General features: G+C 36.3%; 1 protein-coding gene across 3 annotated transcripts in view; it reads left to right on the top strand.

Moving 5' to 3' along the window:
- FSTL5 (follistatin like 5) overlaps positions 1-19343 on the top strand; it is a 265807-nt gene that overhangs the window by 176709 nt on the left and 69755 nt on the right. For all 3 annotated transcript variants that reach the window (XM_015285320.4, XM_004940911.5, XM_046940561.1), the window contains exon 7: positions 14590-14756. In XM_015285320.4, the coding sequence (XP_015140806.1) occupies positions 14590-14756 (167 nt within the window). The remainder of the gene's footprint in view (positions 1-14589; positions 14757-19343) is intronic.

Below are 19343 nucleotides of genomic sequence, written 5' to 3'. Positions count from 1 at the left end.
AAGATGGAAGTAATCCAAACAATTCATCTGTTTACCATTCAACCATGAATAAATGATAGGAAAATTGACACTTAAAAAAAATTATTTTACTTTGTGATTATAATTCTTCTCAACCTAGACATATGGTGGAGATGTATTTGTTGGAGGGAATAGTTAAAGTGCTTTAAAATTTGCTGAACACTCTATTTAAGGAATAATTGATGCTAAACAAAGATTAATGTTTTGTTTGTCTTTATTTGTGTAGCAGTGTATGCATAACAACAACTTATGTGAATTACAGTAAAGATCCATCTAGTCCAGTATCTTGGATCTTACTTTCTTTAGGGAAGATTACAAAAGAAGAAAAAGGATATTAAGATTCTTGTAATATACCTCCTTATTTCTAGTGATTTTTGTCTTGGAGACTCATTATCTTTAATAGTTCTTGATGAATGCTTTGCTCATAAATTTGATTGCTTTTTGCAGCCATGTGAACATCTACATCATTGTTTCAGAATTTTTCACACTTTAATGATTACATGCTAGAATAAGCATGATTTTTGAATGTTGTACATGCTTTCTTTTTAGTTTATAATGTATGATAAAATAATGTGAGCAACTATTCTGTATTCTCAATCTCCCATATACTGAGATTTTTTGAAGCTCTTGACTGATCTTTGTAGTCATCTCTTTTCCATTCTGAAAAATTTCATGTAATAGCTGCTTGTGTGGAGAGCTTACCACGTTTGATTGTTCCTGTGATGCTTTTTTTCTTCCCAAGTTTTACTGCCTTTTTTTTTTTCTCCCAGAGGAAAGAACTAAAAGCAAACAAAGAGCTGTCATGGATTTAGACAGTGGTGTAGTAATACTCTGCCTAATTTCTTTTATTAACACATTGTTGAGACTGAGTACATATTTTCATGAGTCTGCCAATTATATTTTAAAGGTCTCTTACCTAAGCAATAGTAACTTGTTCTGAGCCTATCTCTTTGTAGACAATTTTGGTCCCCTTTTTTCACTGGCATTCAGTACTTTGAATACTCAATTGAATATACTAAACTTGGCAAACTAGTACCATAAATAATGTCTTTGTGCAAATTTTTGTTTCATATCTAAATTATCTGATTACACATTCTCAAAAAATGTTCTCAGAGGAATGTATCGCCACATTTTCTTCTCTCTCCTGCTGGTTCAACATGAGTTCCAGTGGCAATCCAGATGGAATTCCACCAGTGACTTTTCTTCATATGAAACCTAAAAACAGATCTCTTCGATGGAGAAATGAAAGATCATTTCTAAGACCATGAGTAGATCTGATGCATGTTGTTTGTTACAAGGTAGATCTCTTAACAAGAAAAAAAGTAATAACCAAAATTAAGGGCCTCTGTACAGACAAGTAATACAGCCTACCTTGAGTTCTGGTTTGTTTTATTTTTTCCCTCTACATGTAAATCACATCAGCTGATTGATTTATTTTTAAGAATTACTTTCATTCTACTCCCATCTGTGCTTTTTCCACATTATGGACTTCTGCGAGTAACTGACTCATAACTCTACTCTTCAGATTGCAGGAAACTGTTGAATAACAGCTGCATGGCCTTTCTTTTCTTATAAAGGAGGTATAGTAGTGCTGTTAGGCTTCAGGCTTTCTAACTCCCATTTATATGTCAGGTAATTTGATCATGAATTACTACCTTCGAATTTTGTCCTGACAGAGAGAGAGGAGAACTATTTTGAAAGTTGGATTATTTTAAAACTCTGAATACATAGCTGTTAAGTACTTGGAAATTCTATTATCACTCTGAGAAAAAAAAAGCTTTGAAATTTCAAAATAAAATGGAGCTGTACATTAAAAAAAATTGGCAAATTATTATATTGATAGGCGAAAATCTTTTTGCGCAAAACTGAGTTACCAGGATTGTCAGCTCTCCTTTTATAATTTCTGTTTCATTATGAATTAGTTCCAGAAATATTTTGTAGATTCAGCTCCTGCATTTTAAATGTTTCATTTGAGGTAACTGCAAGTATGCAGTATTGATGTTCAGCATCTGTTTGCAGAGGACATAAGGAGAATTAAAGTTGGATCTATACTAGTAAAATGACTTGACAATATTGATGCTGTTAGCATTTAAATAAAATGTTTTTTCTTGAGCTAGTCATATGCAAACACAACAAGCATGTTGAAATTGATTTTTGTGTAAATTACCTTCTTTGGTTAGATGGTTGCACCAACATACTCTACAATAAATAAGACCAAAACCAATTATCACTACTTTAGTGAATTAGCCCTTCCACATTACCTAGGTAAGACAGCTATATTTAACATAAACTTCAATACCTTTGAAATCTGTTTTCAAGAGGAAAATAGAACTGAGAAATATTAACCTGTGAACACTGAAATAATAAATAAGAACTGATTGTAGCTGCTTATGACTTATGTGCTGCTGTCATGTAGGCTTGTTTCTAATTGAGTACCTAGAGTGTGATCAGGGTTTACAAGCTTAAGTAGTGTAAACACGGTGAACACTTCAGCTGAACTTTGTATATTTACAGAGTTGGTGTATTTGAACCAAGTTTCACTCAGTTTGCTGAAAAAGAACCTTTTATAATATTTTAGGCACTATGTCCTCTGCTTCCCAATGATTTAAAATGTCCTGTGGTCATAAAGTGTTTTAAAAATGCGTTTTATCTTGGACAACATATCAACAGAAGCTTTGGATATTTATGCTGCCAGGTACTAGACTAATGAAAAATAACCAAGTCTAAAACTATTTCAAATAAAAGTAGAGATCTGGATAGTGTGACATGTAGCTTGCATGGTGTTATGCATAGCAATCTGCAGCAGAAAGGCTGCTATTTTCAACTAAGCAAGGCATTGTAGATAGCTTAGTAGTACACAGTAGAACCCTTTTTAGAATCTGGTTAGTAAGTTTGTCTGAGATCATAGTTATTTTGGTAAGACTGTTGTTTATGTCAATTGATTTAAATTACAGTAACTGGAATTTAGATAAATGATCACACTGTGATGGCAGCTGAAGAGTAAAAGCACAAAAGAGACAATTTAATGCAATGATGGCCATAAGGAGAAATAATTTTATTAAGCAAAAAAAGATGCTGAAGAATGTAATTATCAAATACACCCTCAGAACCTAGAAGTTGGAGCCTTAAATTCATCTTTTCTTTTGACTACCACCAAATAAATTCTTCAGTGTTAAGGATGCATAGTATGAACTTATGTCCATACAAATGTCTTAGGTATAGGTGTCATATCAGATATCATGACAACTAGCTCGGAAACACAGACGACCCCAACCCTGACCTACCACGGTTCCTCAGGTGTCTCTACATAATAGGTTTGATGCCCTGAAACCGGAGGGAGAGGTGAATGAGGATAAGGTGGGAAGACTGCCTCCAAGTGTGACTAAGGTGAGGAGGTCAGCTCCACGCTTAAAGACTGCCTCCTCCAAAAAAGGAAGAAGGGTGATAGTTGTAGTGACTCCCTCCTGAGAGGAACAGAGGTCCCGATATGTCAGCCTGACCCTACCTGCAGGGAGGTGTGCTGCCTCCCTGGGGCCCGGGTCAGGGATATTTCCAGGAAACTTCCTGATCTGATCCACCCCTCTGATTACTATCCATTATTGATAGTTCAGGCTGGCAGTGATGAGGTTGCTGACAGAAGCCTGAAGGCTATAAAAAATGATTTTAGGGGGCTGGGGAGGTTAGTTGACAATGCAGGCATACAAGTATTATTTTCAGGTATTCCTACAGTGGCAGGGAAAGATAATGCAGTAACCAGGAAAACCCATCGCATAAACACATGGCTGAGAGGCTGGTGCAAACGCAAGAATTTTGGGTTCTTTGATCATGGGGCAGTCTACTCGGCACCTGGCCTGAGGTCTGCTGATGGGTATCACCTGTCTCAGAGGGGGAAACGGATCCTTGCCCAGGAGCTGGCAGACTTGTAGAGAGGTCTTTAAACTAGACATGAGGGGGGAAAGGGATAAAACCAGGCCTGCTAGAGATGAGCCTGGGGGAGCGATAATAGGATTAGGGGTGAGGCAAGAGGCCCAGCTAAAGTGTGTCTATACCAATGCACGCAGCATGAGCAACAAACAAGAAGAGTTAGAAACCATTGTGCAGCAGGCAAGCTATGACCTAGTTGCCATTACGGAAACATGGTGGGACCACTCCCATGACTGGAGTGCTGCAATGGATGGCTACAAATTCTTCAGGAAAGATAGGCAAGGAAGGAGGGGCGGTGGCGTGGCTCTCTATGTTAAAGAGTGCTTTGAGGTTACTGAACTTATGACTGGGGATAATAAGGTTGAATCCTTATGGGTTAAGATCAGGGGAAGAGCCGACAAGGCAGACATCCTGGTGGGCATCTGTTATAGACCACCAAACAAGGATGAAGAGACAGATGAGTTGTTCTATGAGCAGCTGGCGGAAGCTGTGCGATCGCTGGCCCTTGTCCTCATGGGGGACTTCAACTTCCCCGACATATGCTGGGAATACAATTTAGCACAGAAGAAGCAGTCTAGGAGGTTTCTGGAATGTATGGAGGACAACTGCTTGATGCAGATGATAAGAGAACCTACGAGAGGAGCTGCCCCATTAGACCTGCTGTTCACAAACAGAGAAGGTCTGGTGGGAGATGTAGAGGCTGGGGGCTGTCTTGGGCAAAGTGACCACAACTTGGTAGAGTTCTCGATTCTTGGTGGAGTCAGGAGGGGGAACAGCAAAACTGCTACCTTGGACTTCCGGAGGGCAGACTTTGAATTGTTCAGGAGACTAGTAGGGAGAGTCCCCTGGGGTTCAGTCTTAGAGAGTAAAGGGGTACAAGATGGCTGGTGGCTCTTCAAGAAGGAAGTCTTAAAGGCACAGGAGCAGGCTGTCCCCCTGAGCTGCAAAATGAGCCAGCACGGAAGAAGACCAGTGTGGATGAATAGGGAACTATTCTTGAGGCTCCAGGAGAAAAAGAGAATCTACCTCCTGTGGAAGAAGGGATGGGCAACCCGGAAAGAATACAAAGAAGTTGTTAAGATGTGCAGGGAGAAAATCAGAAAGGCAAAAGCCCAGCTTGAACTCAACCTGGCTGCTGGGGTAAAAGGGAACAAGAAACTCTTTTACAAGTATATCAACAGTAAGAGGAGGACCAGGGAGAATCTCCATTCTCTACTGGATGAGGCTGGGAATGTCACCACTGAGGATGAGGAAAAGGCAGACGTTCTGAATGCCTTCTTTACATCTGTCTTTACAAGTCAGACCAGTTATCCACAGGTTTCTCCACTGTCTGACCTGGCAGCCTTGGCTGGGGAGCAGACTAAGCCCCCCACAATTCAGGCGGAAACAATCAGAGACCTGCTACTACAACTGGACTGCCATGGGACCGGATGAGATTCACCCAAGAGTGCTGAGGGAACTGGCGGAGGAGATAGCCGAGCCACTTTCCATCATCTATCAGTGCTCCTTGTTGACAGGTGAGGTCCCAGAAGACTGGAGGCTTGCCAATGTTACTCCCATCTACAAGAAGGGCTGCAGGGAAGATCTAGGGAACTACAGGCCTGTTAGCCTGACCTCAGTGCTGGGGAAGATTATGGAGCAGATTGTCTTGAGGGAGATCATGCGGCACGTGCAGGACAACCGGGGGATCAGGCCTAGCCAGCGTGGGTTCATGAAGGGCAGGTTCTGCTTGACCAACCTGATCTTCTATGATCTAGTGACTCATCTGGTGGATGAGGGAAAGGCTGTTGATGTAGTCTACCTAGACTTCAGCAAAGCCTTTGACACTGTCACCCACAGCATTCTCCTGCAGAATCTGGCAGTCCGTGGCTTGGACGGATACATTCTTGGCTGGGTAAGGAGCTGGCTGAAGGGCCAGGCCCAGAGAGCGGTGGTGAATGGAGTTAAATCCAGCTGGCGACCGGTCACGAGTGGTGTTCCCCAGGGGTTGGTGCTGGGGCCTGCCCTGTTTAATATCTTTATTGATGACCTGGATGAGGGCATTGAGTGCACTCTCAGTAAGTTTGCAGATGACACCAAGCTGGCTGGAAGTGTCAATCTGCTTGGGGGTAGCGAGGCCCTACAGGGGGATCTGGATAGGCCGGACAGCTGGACTGAAGCCAATGGGATGAGGTTCAACAAGACCAAATGCCGGGTCCTGCACTTGGGCCACAATAACCCCAGACAATGCTACAGGCTTGGGGATGAGTGGCTGGAAGACTGTGTAGGGGAAATGTAGCTGGGGGTGTTGATTGACGCTAGACTGAACGCAAGCCAGCAGTGTGCCCAGGTGGCCAAGAAGGCCAATGGCATCCTGGCTTGTATCAGAAATAGTGTGGCCAGAAGGAACAAGGAAGTAATTGTCCCCCTGTACTCAGCACTGGTGAGGCCACACCTTGAGTACTGTGTCCAGTTTTGGGCCCCTCACTGTAAGAAAGACATCGAGGCCGTGGAGCGTGTCCAGAGGAGGGCAACAAAGCTGGCGAGAGGCCTGGAGCACAGGCCTTATGAAGAGCGGCTGAAGGAGCTGGGATTGTTCAGTCTGGAGAAGAGGAGCCTCAGGGGAGACCTTATTGCTCTCTATAACTACCTGAAGGGAGAATGTAGTGAGCTGGGGGGGCAGCCTCTTCTCTCGTGTGACTATTGGTAGGACTAGAGGGAATGGCTTCAAACTGCACCAGGGAAGATTCAGGCTGGATGTTAGGAAATACTACTTCTCTGAAGGAGTGGTCAGGCACTGGAATGGGCTGCCCAGAGAGGTGGTGGAGTCACCGACCCTGGTGGTGTTCAAAGAGTGTTTGGATGTTGTGTTGAGGGACATGGTTTAGCAAGAACCATTGGTGAAGGGCGAATGATTGGACTGGATGATCCTGTGGGTCTTTTCCAACCTTAGCGATTCTATGATTCTAAGTACAATTGGAATAAATCATTACTTATGCATTCTGAAGGGCATATTTTCTTAGCAATGTGGCATTGTAAATGAGAGTCTTGATCATATTTTTCTGGACTGCTGTGGTTTCTGTTGCTTTTAGAAATTTTTTTAGTATACAGCTATTTTAATTATATCTTGCCCATCTTAAGTATAGCCTTTAAAGTGATGTTGAAGTCTGAAAATGATAATAAATTATCAGGAAATTACTGTTTCATCTACTCTGAGATTCTTTTCCCAGCACACCCTAAGGTTTTCATTTGTTACAGCTTTATTAGCTCAAAAAAGATTGTTGTGTAACTTTGAGTGTATAATCTATAAAAGCTCTATGTTTATATATATACTTAAACCTAAGATATTGTATCTGACTACTTCCATATCAACAATTCATGTAACGTGTATCAAATCAAATTCTAGCCCATCACACTAACTTGGAAATTTCCCTTAGGATTCATTGAATGATGTAGAAAATCTGTTATAGAACAGATTGAGAGAGATGTTAAGGTTGAAGAAGCAGTTTCAGTCTGGTGAGATGATAGAAACGGGAGGGAGATTTATTTTTTACCAGTTCATTCACTGTCTCTTCTAGAAGATGGAAATTCATAAAAGTTTGAATTTCATACTTCTTATGGTGAAAGGTTAGTCTCTCAATCAGGATAGGCAAATCATTTTCCTTACCCCTAGTAAATAAACCATGGTAAACAGGCTGTAAGTGCTATGTCTGGATTAGTGGTTTCCCCTGTGTCAGAAAAGTTTGAAGCCAAACATGAGCTGGCTTTCCTGGCCTGTGTTTTCTTTGAGGCTAAAAAAATTCTCCTACAGATTGTATGGCCTCTGTCGGCTTTGTGGACTCATAACTAGCCAATCTGTAGAACAAACCCTTTATCTGTGCTGTTGTCACTGTTCTCACAATGAAGTGATGATACCATTTCAAAACATGCTCCTATTAACATTCCAATTGCATAAGAATATCAGACAAAGCCTGATATATAGACATGGGTGTGTGTGTGCTATTTTTCAGTGCAGCTTTAGGTAGACTTGAATGGTTTATCTTTGCAAGTTTAATATATTTGCTGTCCACAAAGTAATTCTCTGACTTCCTGGTTGCTTCAGGTGTTGATACGATGTCACTGTGATAGAGTGGTCACTTCAGAAACTCAGTGAATATATTTGGGCTGTCCCCGGTGCTGATAACATTGTGCTTCTGATAATTCTTGATCTAGCACAATGCATTAAATGAGGTGCAGCCCATACCTACATAGAAACAGCTGTACACAATGACGAGGGAGTCATAAATAATCAATGACTCCTTGCAGTGAACAGTGTTTCTGAAGTATTTTTTAATGATTATAACGCCCTGCAGAGCAAGTGCAAGTATATGTTTTATTGATTTTTATGAAGACTTAAGTGAATCATTATAGTCCTTGTGGCACTCAACTTGAGTCCTGTTGAGTTCTATAGTCTGTGTAGACTCAAGAGAAACACAAGGGCTCAAAGAGCAGTTTGACTGAATGGACACAGGAAATAAAATTCATTTAATTGAAGAATAGAATTTAAACATTTATATTTCTTCCTCAATGTTCAGTGCTCCTGTAAATGCCAAGCCTTTGGTATGGAAACTGACTGTGGTTTTTCATATCAATTTACAGTAAAAAAAAAAAAAAAAAAAAATGAAGCAAATTCCAGTTAGATTGATACTACTCTGCCAGAAGATCAGATTACATTTCATTTCATCAGTTATGTTAAAATGATAAAAGTAGAACATTATTTCTCATAGTTCTTCCATTAAGTTCTTTATTAGCTAAAAAATAATCATGATCTTGTTGGACTAAGGGAAAATTTCCATCCCCTCACTTTCTTCACAGTCAATTAATTTTGCTGGAATTAATACCTCCGTAGGTTATTATAATGATTGTGGTTTCATACCTAACTTTACAACACAAAGACTAAGTGTTAGTTTTAATGTGGAATGAAAACACAACTGTGGTATTTGTATTCTGTGTATTTTTATTTTTAATTATACTAGAGGCCTTTGATCTATCACATACTCTTATATGAGTGGCTGTGGATTTAGGAGATGACATTTCCTTCCCAGCTTAATTTTGTAGGAAACCATGGTGCAACATTCTGAAAACCAAGCTTACAAAATGCTGTTGAAAGTTGAGGGAAGGAATGTTAAAATAAACATTATTTAAGAAAATATCTTAAAGTGAAAACATTCAGGTCTCAATCCGATTAACTTAATCATGAAGAAGAGGATGTGAGGTGTGCGTAATTATGTACTTAGGGGATTCTTCATGGAGAGTACAATGGCATTAAGAATGAATAGGTGGCAGATTAAAAAAGTTGCATTCAAATTTTAGGACACAACTGTTTAAATGGTAAAAGTAGTTAATCTATGAACAAGCTAAGATCCTGTATTTGGTCATTTATTTTACCTTTCATTTTTAATATATGCTACAAAATGTGTCAAATATGTTATTTTTAATTTACCAAACTGTGTTCAAATGAGACACTACTGTTTCAATTGTGATGAAAACAAACTATGAAGAAACTAAAATGCTTTTGTTGCATTCTCTCTTTAGTTCATTAAATTTAATGTTTTGTTTATTTTTCAATATGCATATTCCAATTCTGTGCCAGGAAGATCTGGTGTTAACACCAAACAAGGAAAAAATAAATAAATAAATAAAAAGACTTAATTAGTGCATACATCTATAAGCTTAAGTTATTAACTGCTATATTTTATTTATTCCTTTTACTTACTTCAGTGGACTTTAAATATATCTATATATATATGTAGTCTTTTTTTTTTTTCCTCTGATACAGTCAGTAGATGGAAGCTGTGTGAATAATCCAAGTATTAGATGCTAAAATATTCTACTTTATTCTGAATTCTGAAATCTTGAAACATTCTTAGTGTTTCTAGGTATTCAAATAATGAATGATATACATTTATCTCTAAGAGAAGCTTTAATTTCTTCCATGAAATAAATTTAGCACGACCTATCAGTCGTTCTCTATTAAATCTTACTGACTGGCATCAAAAATAAAATTGAAGACAAGCTTTTGCATTCTTTTATGGTTTCTGTTAATTTTCTTTATGGAATTAGTTTTTACAGGACTTCCTATAAATATAGGCTATTATAACATTACTTATAATTTCAATTTAAAAATATTTTCAAATTCCTTGTTAAAAAAGGAAAAGTTGAATAAATATTAATTAAAAGAAATCTCTTAACATCCTTTCTTTTTGAATAATAACAGGATTTTGAAAATAGAGAAATAGAAATCTCTTCTATACTAGTCTTAGGTTTGAAAATAAAACTTCTTGAATTTTGATACAAGCTCTACCGCTATGTTAAATAGCAGTGACACAGTTATTTATGCTTGTGCACATGTAGTTAATAGAATTATGAAAGCAGGTCTTTTTATGTTTTTAATAGACCTTTTAGATTTATAAATATGAACATATTGATTATGAAGTAGTGCACTACATTTTTCTTAATTTAGTTCTTTATTTTATAATTCTATTATTCTGACTTCAGATAAGAAAAAATCACTGTGTTTTTGTTGTTGTTGTTGTTTTTTTTCCCCCCCATGTAGCTGGGATAAAGAATTTTGGATCTAATTTAAGAAAAATAAACTTTGGATTTTGTAAAAGACCTCTTTGCTAGCATAAAACCTGGAGGACAGCTACTCGTGAACCATGTACTATTTCTTGTACTGTAATATTAGACTAAATACATGAATAAGTTGTTGACAACAAATTTGTAGCTGAAAATAGATCTGCAAATGGAATTTGTCTGTATGTGAGATTGCAAACTCCTCTTTATTTGTCGTCAATTGCTTAGCCATTGAAAACCACTCCAATTTTATGAAATAAATCAGTGTTTGCATAGAAAAATTGATATGGATCAGTACACCTTTACTGCTGTAAGAAAAGTAGTTCTGTGTCTATGTGTAAGATTTGAGATAAAAATTAATACAGCATTAATTATATTGTTATAATTCTATCACAGGGATACAGAATGGGCTGCCCAGGGAGGTGGTTTAGTCACTGTCCCTGGAAGCATTCGAGAAATGTTTAGATGTTTACGGGCCAAACCAGTCTGTAAGCCACTGACAAAACGTTGTACAGAGGGACGTGGTTTAAGTGAGAAATACTGGTGACAGCTGAGCAGTTGGACTGGCCGACCTTGGTGATTCTATGATTCTATGACGTGGATTGATCTGAGCTGATCACTATGAACTATTGCAGTGTGAGCAGGAATTCAGGCTCATCAGCACCCTGTTTTAAGTCAGTTCTGTACTACATCATTTTTATGATGAATGGATGGACAAAGAAGGCTAAAGTTATATGGAAATCATTTTGTATAGGAAAAAATACTTCCTTCAAGTTCCAGTTAGGGGCTTTCCACTTATTAAAGAGACTTTAAAAACATTCCAGTAAAAATTCTCCGTGTGATAAATCAACTAAGGTGATGGAACTGTTGGAATACAACCTCTGGAAAGCTTTAATTCTGGCCTCTTGGTGCTTGTATATATATATATTTTTCATTTGAAAAGCCAATCAAAATGCTTATTTCCAGATGAACTATGTTTAGCTCTATTTACATTTATAGAAAATAAAATCTGCATACAGCAAAGGTGATTTTTTTCTTTCAACAGTTTATTTACACTGAAAAGTGAAATTTTGAATACTTTCTTCAGCCTACCATACCAAGTTTATTTTGACCTTTATCAAAAGACAAAAACTTTTTTTTATCATTTAATTTTTGAACTGACAAAGTTAAACATGCTAACTGTAATGCATGCTGATTTTAAAATTGCTTTTAAGAACAGCAAAATGACACTAATGAAAAGGCTCTTGTTATTCCATTTTGAGAAAGGTGGGATCAATGCCAGAAGAGGGAAAAGGCATTTTGTATAGTTGTATTCCAGATATTACGAGACATAAAACAATATCTTTGCAAGATTTGCCACAACCAAATAGCAACAGTGAAAAAATTGGAAATGCTAAGTGAAAGAATTAGCACATCCTGATGTTCACTGATTTTTTTTTTTTCATTTAGCATGTTCTATTGGTAGTTTTTATCTTGCTGTTGATCAACAGCAGAGCCTTAGAATGTGTTGACTTTTTAAAAAAATAAAAAATGCTATTCATAAAATTCCTTATGGCAAGCATTATGAGTCTCAGATTATTTTACATTTTGTTTTATTGTTGTGTCTAGACTAGGAGGTTTTAGGGCTAATTTGTGTTAATTTCGCTAGGGTTACATATGGTTATTCCTCTCAGGTGTTATAGGTTTTTAGGACCTGTAAAACCTGAGCCACAGGCAAGGAGAACCTTTTATATCTCTTGAAAAGCTGTGACTTTTGCATATCCTCTGTAGTTACAGGCTACCTTGTAATTTCAAAAACTTTGTAGTTAACTATAGTAAAGCAAAAGGCCATAGGTAATGTGCTATGGCCACTCATTTGAAGTTAAGCTACATTTTATACACTTTCCATTAAGCTCAGAGCTTAGTCCATGGGCTTGAACCATAAATGAACAATTAATGTCATAAAATAGTAATGCCATTTTGAATTTTGATTTCAGAATACAATTTTCACTAAGGTAGCAAATGCTAAACTTTGCATTTAGTATACGTCTCCTTATCCACAGTTGCATTCTAATTAAAAATGAGAAACATTTCTACAATAAATCTGGACTTCTGTATAAAGGCATCCATAATAATACTGGAACTAATTGGAAACAGACTTTGAAATTTTGTAGAATTTAAATTAGATAACTCATTTATCATGTGAAGGTTACATTTTTCACAGTCATTTTATGTGAATCATTTAATGACTATGCTAAATTAAGTATTGGCTTTGGAAAACACAGGTAATTACTCATATAGATCATCTACTGTTTAAGGTTTTTGCATATAGAATTCTGTATGGAAACAAAGCATTAGTATGCTGTTGCTGTCTATCAGAAGTTTTCAATAATTCAGTAGTCATTCAGATGTGTTTCAAGAAGTCTGGATGTCAGCATCATTGAAGAGCCATATCCTATGACGATCCTAAGAAGCATCTGAAATGTTTCAGAGATGAATGAAATAAAATTTAAAAAACAGCAGTAGATAGCTCAATATTCAATTTGATTTATATATTCCCTTTTCAATGGTTTAACAAATTGTGTCAGGTCATGCATTTAGGGAAAAAAAAAAAAGTCGGTCACATTGACTCTGGTGGACAGCCTTACGTTCCTATTGGAAGAGAGAAATAAGGATGTTTTTGTTTTTTGGCTAAATGGAACATTAATATTTTTAATCACATAAAAATTGTCTTTATGAAACAGCAAATCTTTCTTTCCTGAAGCTATTGAAATGCCTTTCTTCTTGCAATTTGGAAAGGAAGAAAAAAGTATTAAACTGAACCATCTTTTTAAATGTGTTAATTAAAAATTGTTTCTTTCATGAAGCTAACAGGAACCAATAATAGATCTTAGCTTGCTTATAGGTTGTTGCTTTGCTACAATGGGAAGATTAACATCACTTTTTTTTTAATGTAAGAGTCCAAATGCATCACGGGGCAAAGTCAAGATAATCAAATAAATACATAAAAAGTGGCCTACCTAATATTGAGAAATAGCTTGCGAACACTAGCAATTTCTAATGTGTGATGCACTGGAAATGTTAAAAGTAGATGAGTATCTCTGGATTGAGGTGACTCAGAATGCTTCAGTAAAAGTACTGGATTTAATTCATGTTTGCTGACATTTCATGATGTTATATTCTTTACTTCTGCTTGGTGTTGCATTCCATTCTCATTGTTGCTGCTGCTGCTTGGCAAACACAACAGTAACAGAATAGATGCTATGAAATGCTCTGCTGTGGGTTTTGTTGCTGTTTTTTTTTTTTTTCCTCCTTCCTGTACTTAGGAGAGATTTATTCAGGTACACAGCTGTTTGTTATTCTGGCTCTGGATTTCTCCAGCTGTTGTTAAAGAAATCATGTTTGACCAGAGAAGCATAGTGCAAATTGTTTTTATACTGTTTTTTAAAACTGACATAAACTAATGTGTTTTGACCATGATTAATGCATATTATGAGACTCAAATGGAAGAGAATACTAACATCAGTTTAATCAGGAACTTGTGCTTTCACAATCAATGGAAATCCTCCATAAAAAAACTACTATATCAGAAAAGAAAGCTCATACCTTAATTCTATATTCTGAAAGCAGAATTTACATTTGTCCATTCCTACTTCAGTCTTTTGTACGCTATTCCATTAATATTTTTATTTTCTGAAAATGAATGACTCTTATCAACAGTACTGTCACATTAGTTAAGTGAAGATGCTAGCTACTGTACTGCATTGGCCTAACTGTTAAATAACTTCCGGAGTTTGATTATAGATATGTTCTGTTATGTTTGTTGTAGTCTTACCTCTGAAATTCATTTTCATATTAAATGCTCCTCTATATAGAATCATGCTTGTCAGTCAATTTAATTGAAATGTCATGGTGACCTTTATTTGAAATACTCTGAACTTGCTGTGGTTTTTGGAAGTTTTTACTTTGATTCCAATTAAAATTCTTTAAATTATCAGTGTACAAAAGCCACATACTAATTAACCTTATGAAACTGCTAGCAAATTAACCTTACAAATAATATATCTTTTGCAGAGATAGTTCAGCTGAGTTTGCCAGATGATCAGAAACTAAGCACCACTGCAGCAACAGTAGGACAAAGTGCGGTCTTAAGTTGTGCCATCCAGGGTGCTCTGAGACCTCCTATCATCTGGAGGAGAAACAATGTCATTCTGAATAACTTAGATTTGGAAGATATCAATGTAAGTAAAAGAGTTCTATTTAACAGCTTGTTACAAGACCTTTGCTTGAAGAATTGAGAAGTGATGTTTAACAAATTCCTTATTCAATTATGGTTTTAGTCATGTGGCTGTATATAAGGAAAACAAAACAAAATGATAGGAATAAAATGCCTACCAAACTCTGTTTTTCTTCTAAATTGTTTGCTAACTCTTGGTGTTAAAAATAATGAAAACATTTCACAGACCAAACATTTAAAGAAGTACAACAGCATAAACATATGAAGACAAAACTGCAACTTGGTATTGTACATTCAGCATTATATAGGCTTCAAATATTTAAGAGAAGTTTTAAGAAATTAATTATTATTTAGCACATGTAGGTCATTGTAATAAAGCACAGCTCATTGTAATAAAGTGTAAATAGATCACTGTAATAACCTTCCCATACTTGAATGAAAATGTATTTTTACTTAGTACAACTCCTACTACAAAATTGGTTGTTTTGATCATTCCTCTATGTATCCAGCAGACTGAAAGAATTGTTACTGAATGTCAGTACAACTTAGAAATCTGTTTTTAGGAAAGTAAATATCTGCTACCTAACTTTCCCATGACCTCCAAATATGGAAGAAAAAATATAATAAAAAATAGATTTTTTGGTAGAGCTCTCAAAACAAGTTTTCAGCTGTGTTTTACTTCCTTATATGTTCAATTTGCTTTGGCCATCATCTTATAGTACAAGAATTACAAAATGTGGACAAACATAGGGTTACACTTGCTCGGGCCAGAATGTGTCTGAGATCACTGCAGCTATTCTACGCGTGGAGTATCACCCCAATCAAATATTTCATTTATGTATTTTTTAGGTAATGCTTTTATTTCTGAGGTGTACTCACATGTAACCTTTGTTTTGTTTTACTTGCTGATTTGGTATCAGATTTGTTCATAAGTTTAACTTCCGTAGAGTAATGCTTTATAAAATAAGGGATGGTTTCAAATCTCAGCTCACTTGAATGTAGCAGTTAGCCATTTCATAGGCTTAGGATAAAGCCAGCATCCTCTGAAAAATTCCTTTTATATAATATTAGTTTAATATTTTAATTAGTACAGTCATAGTTAGATGGTATCCTGGAGTGCATTAATAAAGCATGGGGGCTCCTAGGATTCCAATGAAAGGCCACAAAGATAATAAAGGGTTTAGAGCATCTTCTGTATGAGGAAAGGCTGAGTAAGCTAGGTCTGTTCAGCTTGTGGAAAAGGCTGAGGAGATTGGATCAGTGTTTATAAATATCTAAATGGAGGTTGGAATTAAATAGATGGGACCAGGCTCTTTTTGGTGGTGTGCAGTGACAGGACAAGGATTAATGGCCTAAAACTTGAACAAAAAGAAGTTCCATACAAAGATGTGGAACTTCTTTAGGTTAAGGATGACAGAGCCCTGGAACAGGTTGCCCAGAGAGATTAGTCTCCTCCTATGGAGATATCCAGTACCTGTCTGGATGCCTACCTGTTGAAGGGCACCTGCTTTAGCAGGTGGGTTAGTCTCAGTCTCCTGAGGTCACTTACAACCCCTGCAATTCTGTGACTGGTATTCAAGCATGTCTTACCTGTACACTGAAGTTTCGTTTCTGCAGAATTTTCTAGCATTCTGTAAATATTCATGATGGTCATACATAATGATGTTGGAGTTCTTTGCTCATCACTTATAATTAGAATACATGCAATGAGCTGTAGAAACAGGAACACATTCCTATATACGGAGAAATAAAAGGGAAATGATGAATGGAAATGACGACTCTAACAACTTTGTTTCAGACTGAAACATTCTATTGACTGTATTTGCATACATGAAAAGAGTAAGTGTTTTCAAAACTTGATACAAACATTTTGAGTATGAAAACTCAAAACAAACAAACAAAAAACAGAGAATCTTCCTGTAGGGAGTGCACTAGTGACAAAGAGAAACTTCTGTGTACTGACCATACCACCACAACCTCCTATATCAGCTGGAAATGAAGTTAAGCCTAGGAAAGTGCAGAAGAAAGCTGTTGTTTTAATAAAGTTCATCGTTGTGTTTCCTACAACCTGAGTTACTAATCAGTTTTTTTATTTTAATTGACTATAAATTAAGCCAGTTTTCCCTAGGTAAAGTCTAATTTTCCCATAATGGTAGTAAGGAGGGTGTCTTCACCTGCAAACTTTTTCATTTACATTACTCCCCTTTTTTTCCCCCCCTCTCCCTTTGAGAGGGGGAATAAGCAAGTGCTGACTGGGAGCTTGCCTATTAGCCAAGGCCAGCCTACCATGCTTCATTGGTACTTACAACAGCTGGAATGCAGTCCAGTATGGAATTTTTGTAGACTCATGGTATGCCTAATTTGAAGTCAGTTTGAAGTGGTGATAAGAAATCAAAAGCTAAGGAAGAAAATTAAAATTGCTAGAATTGACTGAATTTTTGTACATTTAATAGGAGTGAAATGCCGTATGACAATATACTGGCTTAACAACCGTACACATAAGCAAATAAATAGACCAAGCAAAGAGGAAATTCCCAGAAGGAAGTCCACAAATTGTGTCCTGAAAGAATTTAAGACATCTAGAAGATGCTGTGGAAATAAAAGCAGATGAGGGATTGTTTATCTCTGGAAAAAAAAAAAACTTAATATTCATACCTGCACAGAGTGGAATTATTTAAGAATTCTGTTTTGGGATGAGCTCTGTGTATATTTTGTTTATGGTTACAGTAGAAATAAAACAGAGTAAATTCTTCCAGTGACAGGAAGGTCTGAATGTGAATGTATTCATCATTTCTTCATATGCCATAAGAAAAACATAGAAAGAATAGAATGCTTGAAAATGCTTATTGAAAAAAACATTAGATCTTAGTCCATTAGTATTAACAATTATGATTCAAAGAGAGTAACAGATCCAATATCCCTGAGATGAGGCATTAAAAATATGTAGCACTTGAATTAATGTGGGTGATACTGATCTGATATGCAGATAAACCAAACAAACAGTGGAAGAAAGAACAAAAGGAGCCTGGAAATAAAGCAAGAATAGAAACATTCAAAAATGATTGGGCATAAAAAACATTAACTGGTTCCTAGAGTCTCTTTTCTTCAAAACCTATTTTATGTATTCCACCATTTGCACCGATTTGAACTCACTTTTTTTTTTTTTATTTCCAGATATTTTCTTTAACAACAACAAAAAATTCCCTTCATATTTCTTTGGTCATTCCATAATGTTCTGAAATCTGATTATCAGATACTTTTACAACTTCATATTTACTTCAAGGTTCTTATGTAGTTATCATTCAGATTCCATTCAAGCAATGTAGTAAAAACAAGACCTTCAGAAGAAAAATAATTTGACAAAAATGAATTATTTTATATTTCAATATTGAAAATTATGTTAGTACTTAAGTACTGACTTGAAAGGAACAAATGCAGAAGGAATATAGTGCATTTCAGTTTGTTGCGTTTTAACCACTAAAGAATGTGTTGTACTTATTCAGACAATTTTAAACATTCAAAAGCTTTAAGCCCTTGTATAATTTCAGATGTCTGTAGAGGAAGTGTGTTCTGTGCTTTTCTGTGACTGTATTATAATCTAAAATGTTTGGCTAGCACTGGGAATTGTCAATTTACTCAGCTACATAACAACCACATATGTGCATCTGAAAAATAATAACCTAGGGTAAGTTGTGGTATTGTTTGGGGGAAAAAATAAGTGACAAGAACTGACCTAGGGGGACAGATAAATCCTATTTTTTTCCAGCAAAACACATCAGAGATCATGCAACTGGAAGTGAGCATACATGGCACCAATCAAATTAAGTAGCAGTGACAATGTGATTTTGTAAATCAAGGCAAATGCTCATTCTTATGGTGTAGAAATTAAGTTTTTGTACAGTGCAGTTTTCAATGCAAGTTAAATAATTTGTTTTGGGAGTGACAAAATCAGAACAATATAATGTCTTCAACTTCCAAGGATTGAGAACACAAGTAGTATTTAATCAGTGCTTTTAAAAACAATGGAATAATTTAGAGAATTCTGTCTGGCCACAAATACATGGTTAAATATTAAAAAAGATATAATAACATCTATTAGCCAATTTTAGGAGTCTTTAGTGCTCCTCAACTGTTCTCACGGTACAAGTGATTACACTTCATGAAAGTTGTGTGCCTTGCTACTGATTTTTAGTTCAAACTGATAGGAATCAGAGATGATCAGCATTGACCTGAATGAAGCCATGAAAAATTTTGTGCCTCTGCAAATTTTACTTTATTTAAATTGTAATTCATTTGTGCTATGACTCAATACAGAATTGAGTATCACAAGACTTTTTACTGATATTTTAGTATGCATCTATAAGGATTGTCTCCTGCCATGATCACGAATCTTAACTTTGTGATTTTTCTTCACTTTGCTTGAGTTTTATCTAAGCTATTACTCATTACAGAGTAAGGTTCTTATTTATGGGAAAATTAAAAATAGCAGATTTTTTTTTTTTCCAAAATGCTGTGCTGTATGGCAAGCAGGTATACAGGTATTTGTCCAGAGAAATTATTGCATTACAAAGAAACAATGAAATAAAGAGCT

Source organism: Gallus gallus, chromosome 4 (assembly GCF_016699485.2).
Source record: "Gallus gallus isolate bGalGal1 chromosome 4, bGalGal1.mat.broiler.GRCg7b, whole genome shotgun sequence".
NCBI classification, from domain to species: Eukaryota; Metazoa; Chordata; class Aves; order Galliformes; family Phasianidae; genus Gallus; species Gallus gallus.
The sequence above is the reverse complement of the archived record's forward strand: the minus strand, read 5'-3'. Positions and strand labels throughout refer to the sequence as shown.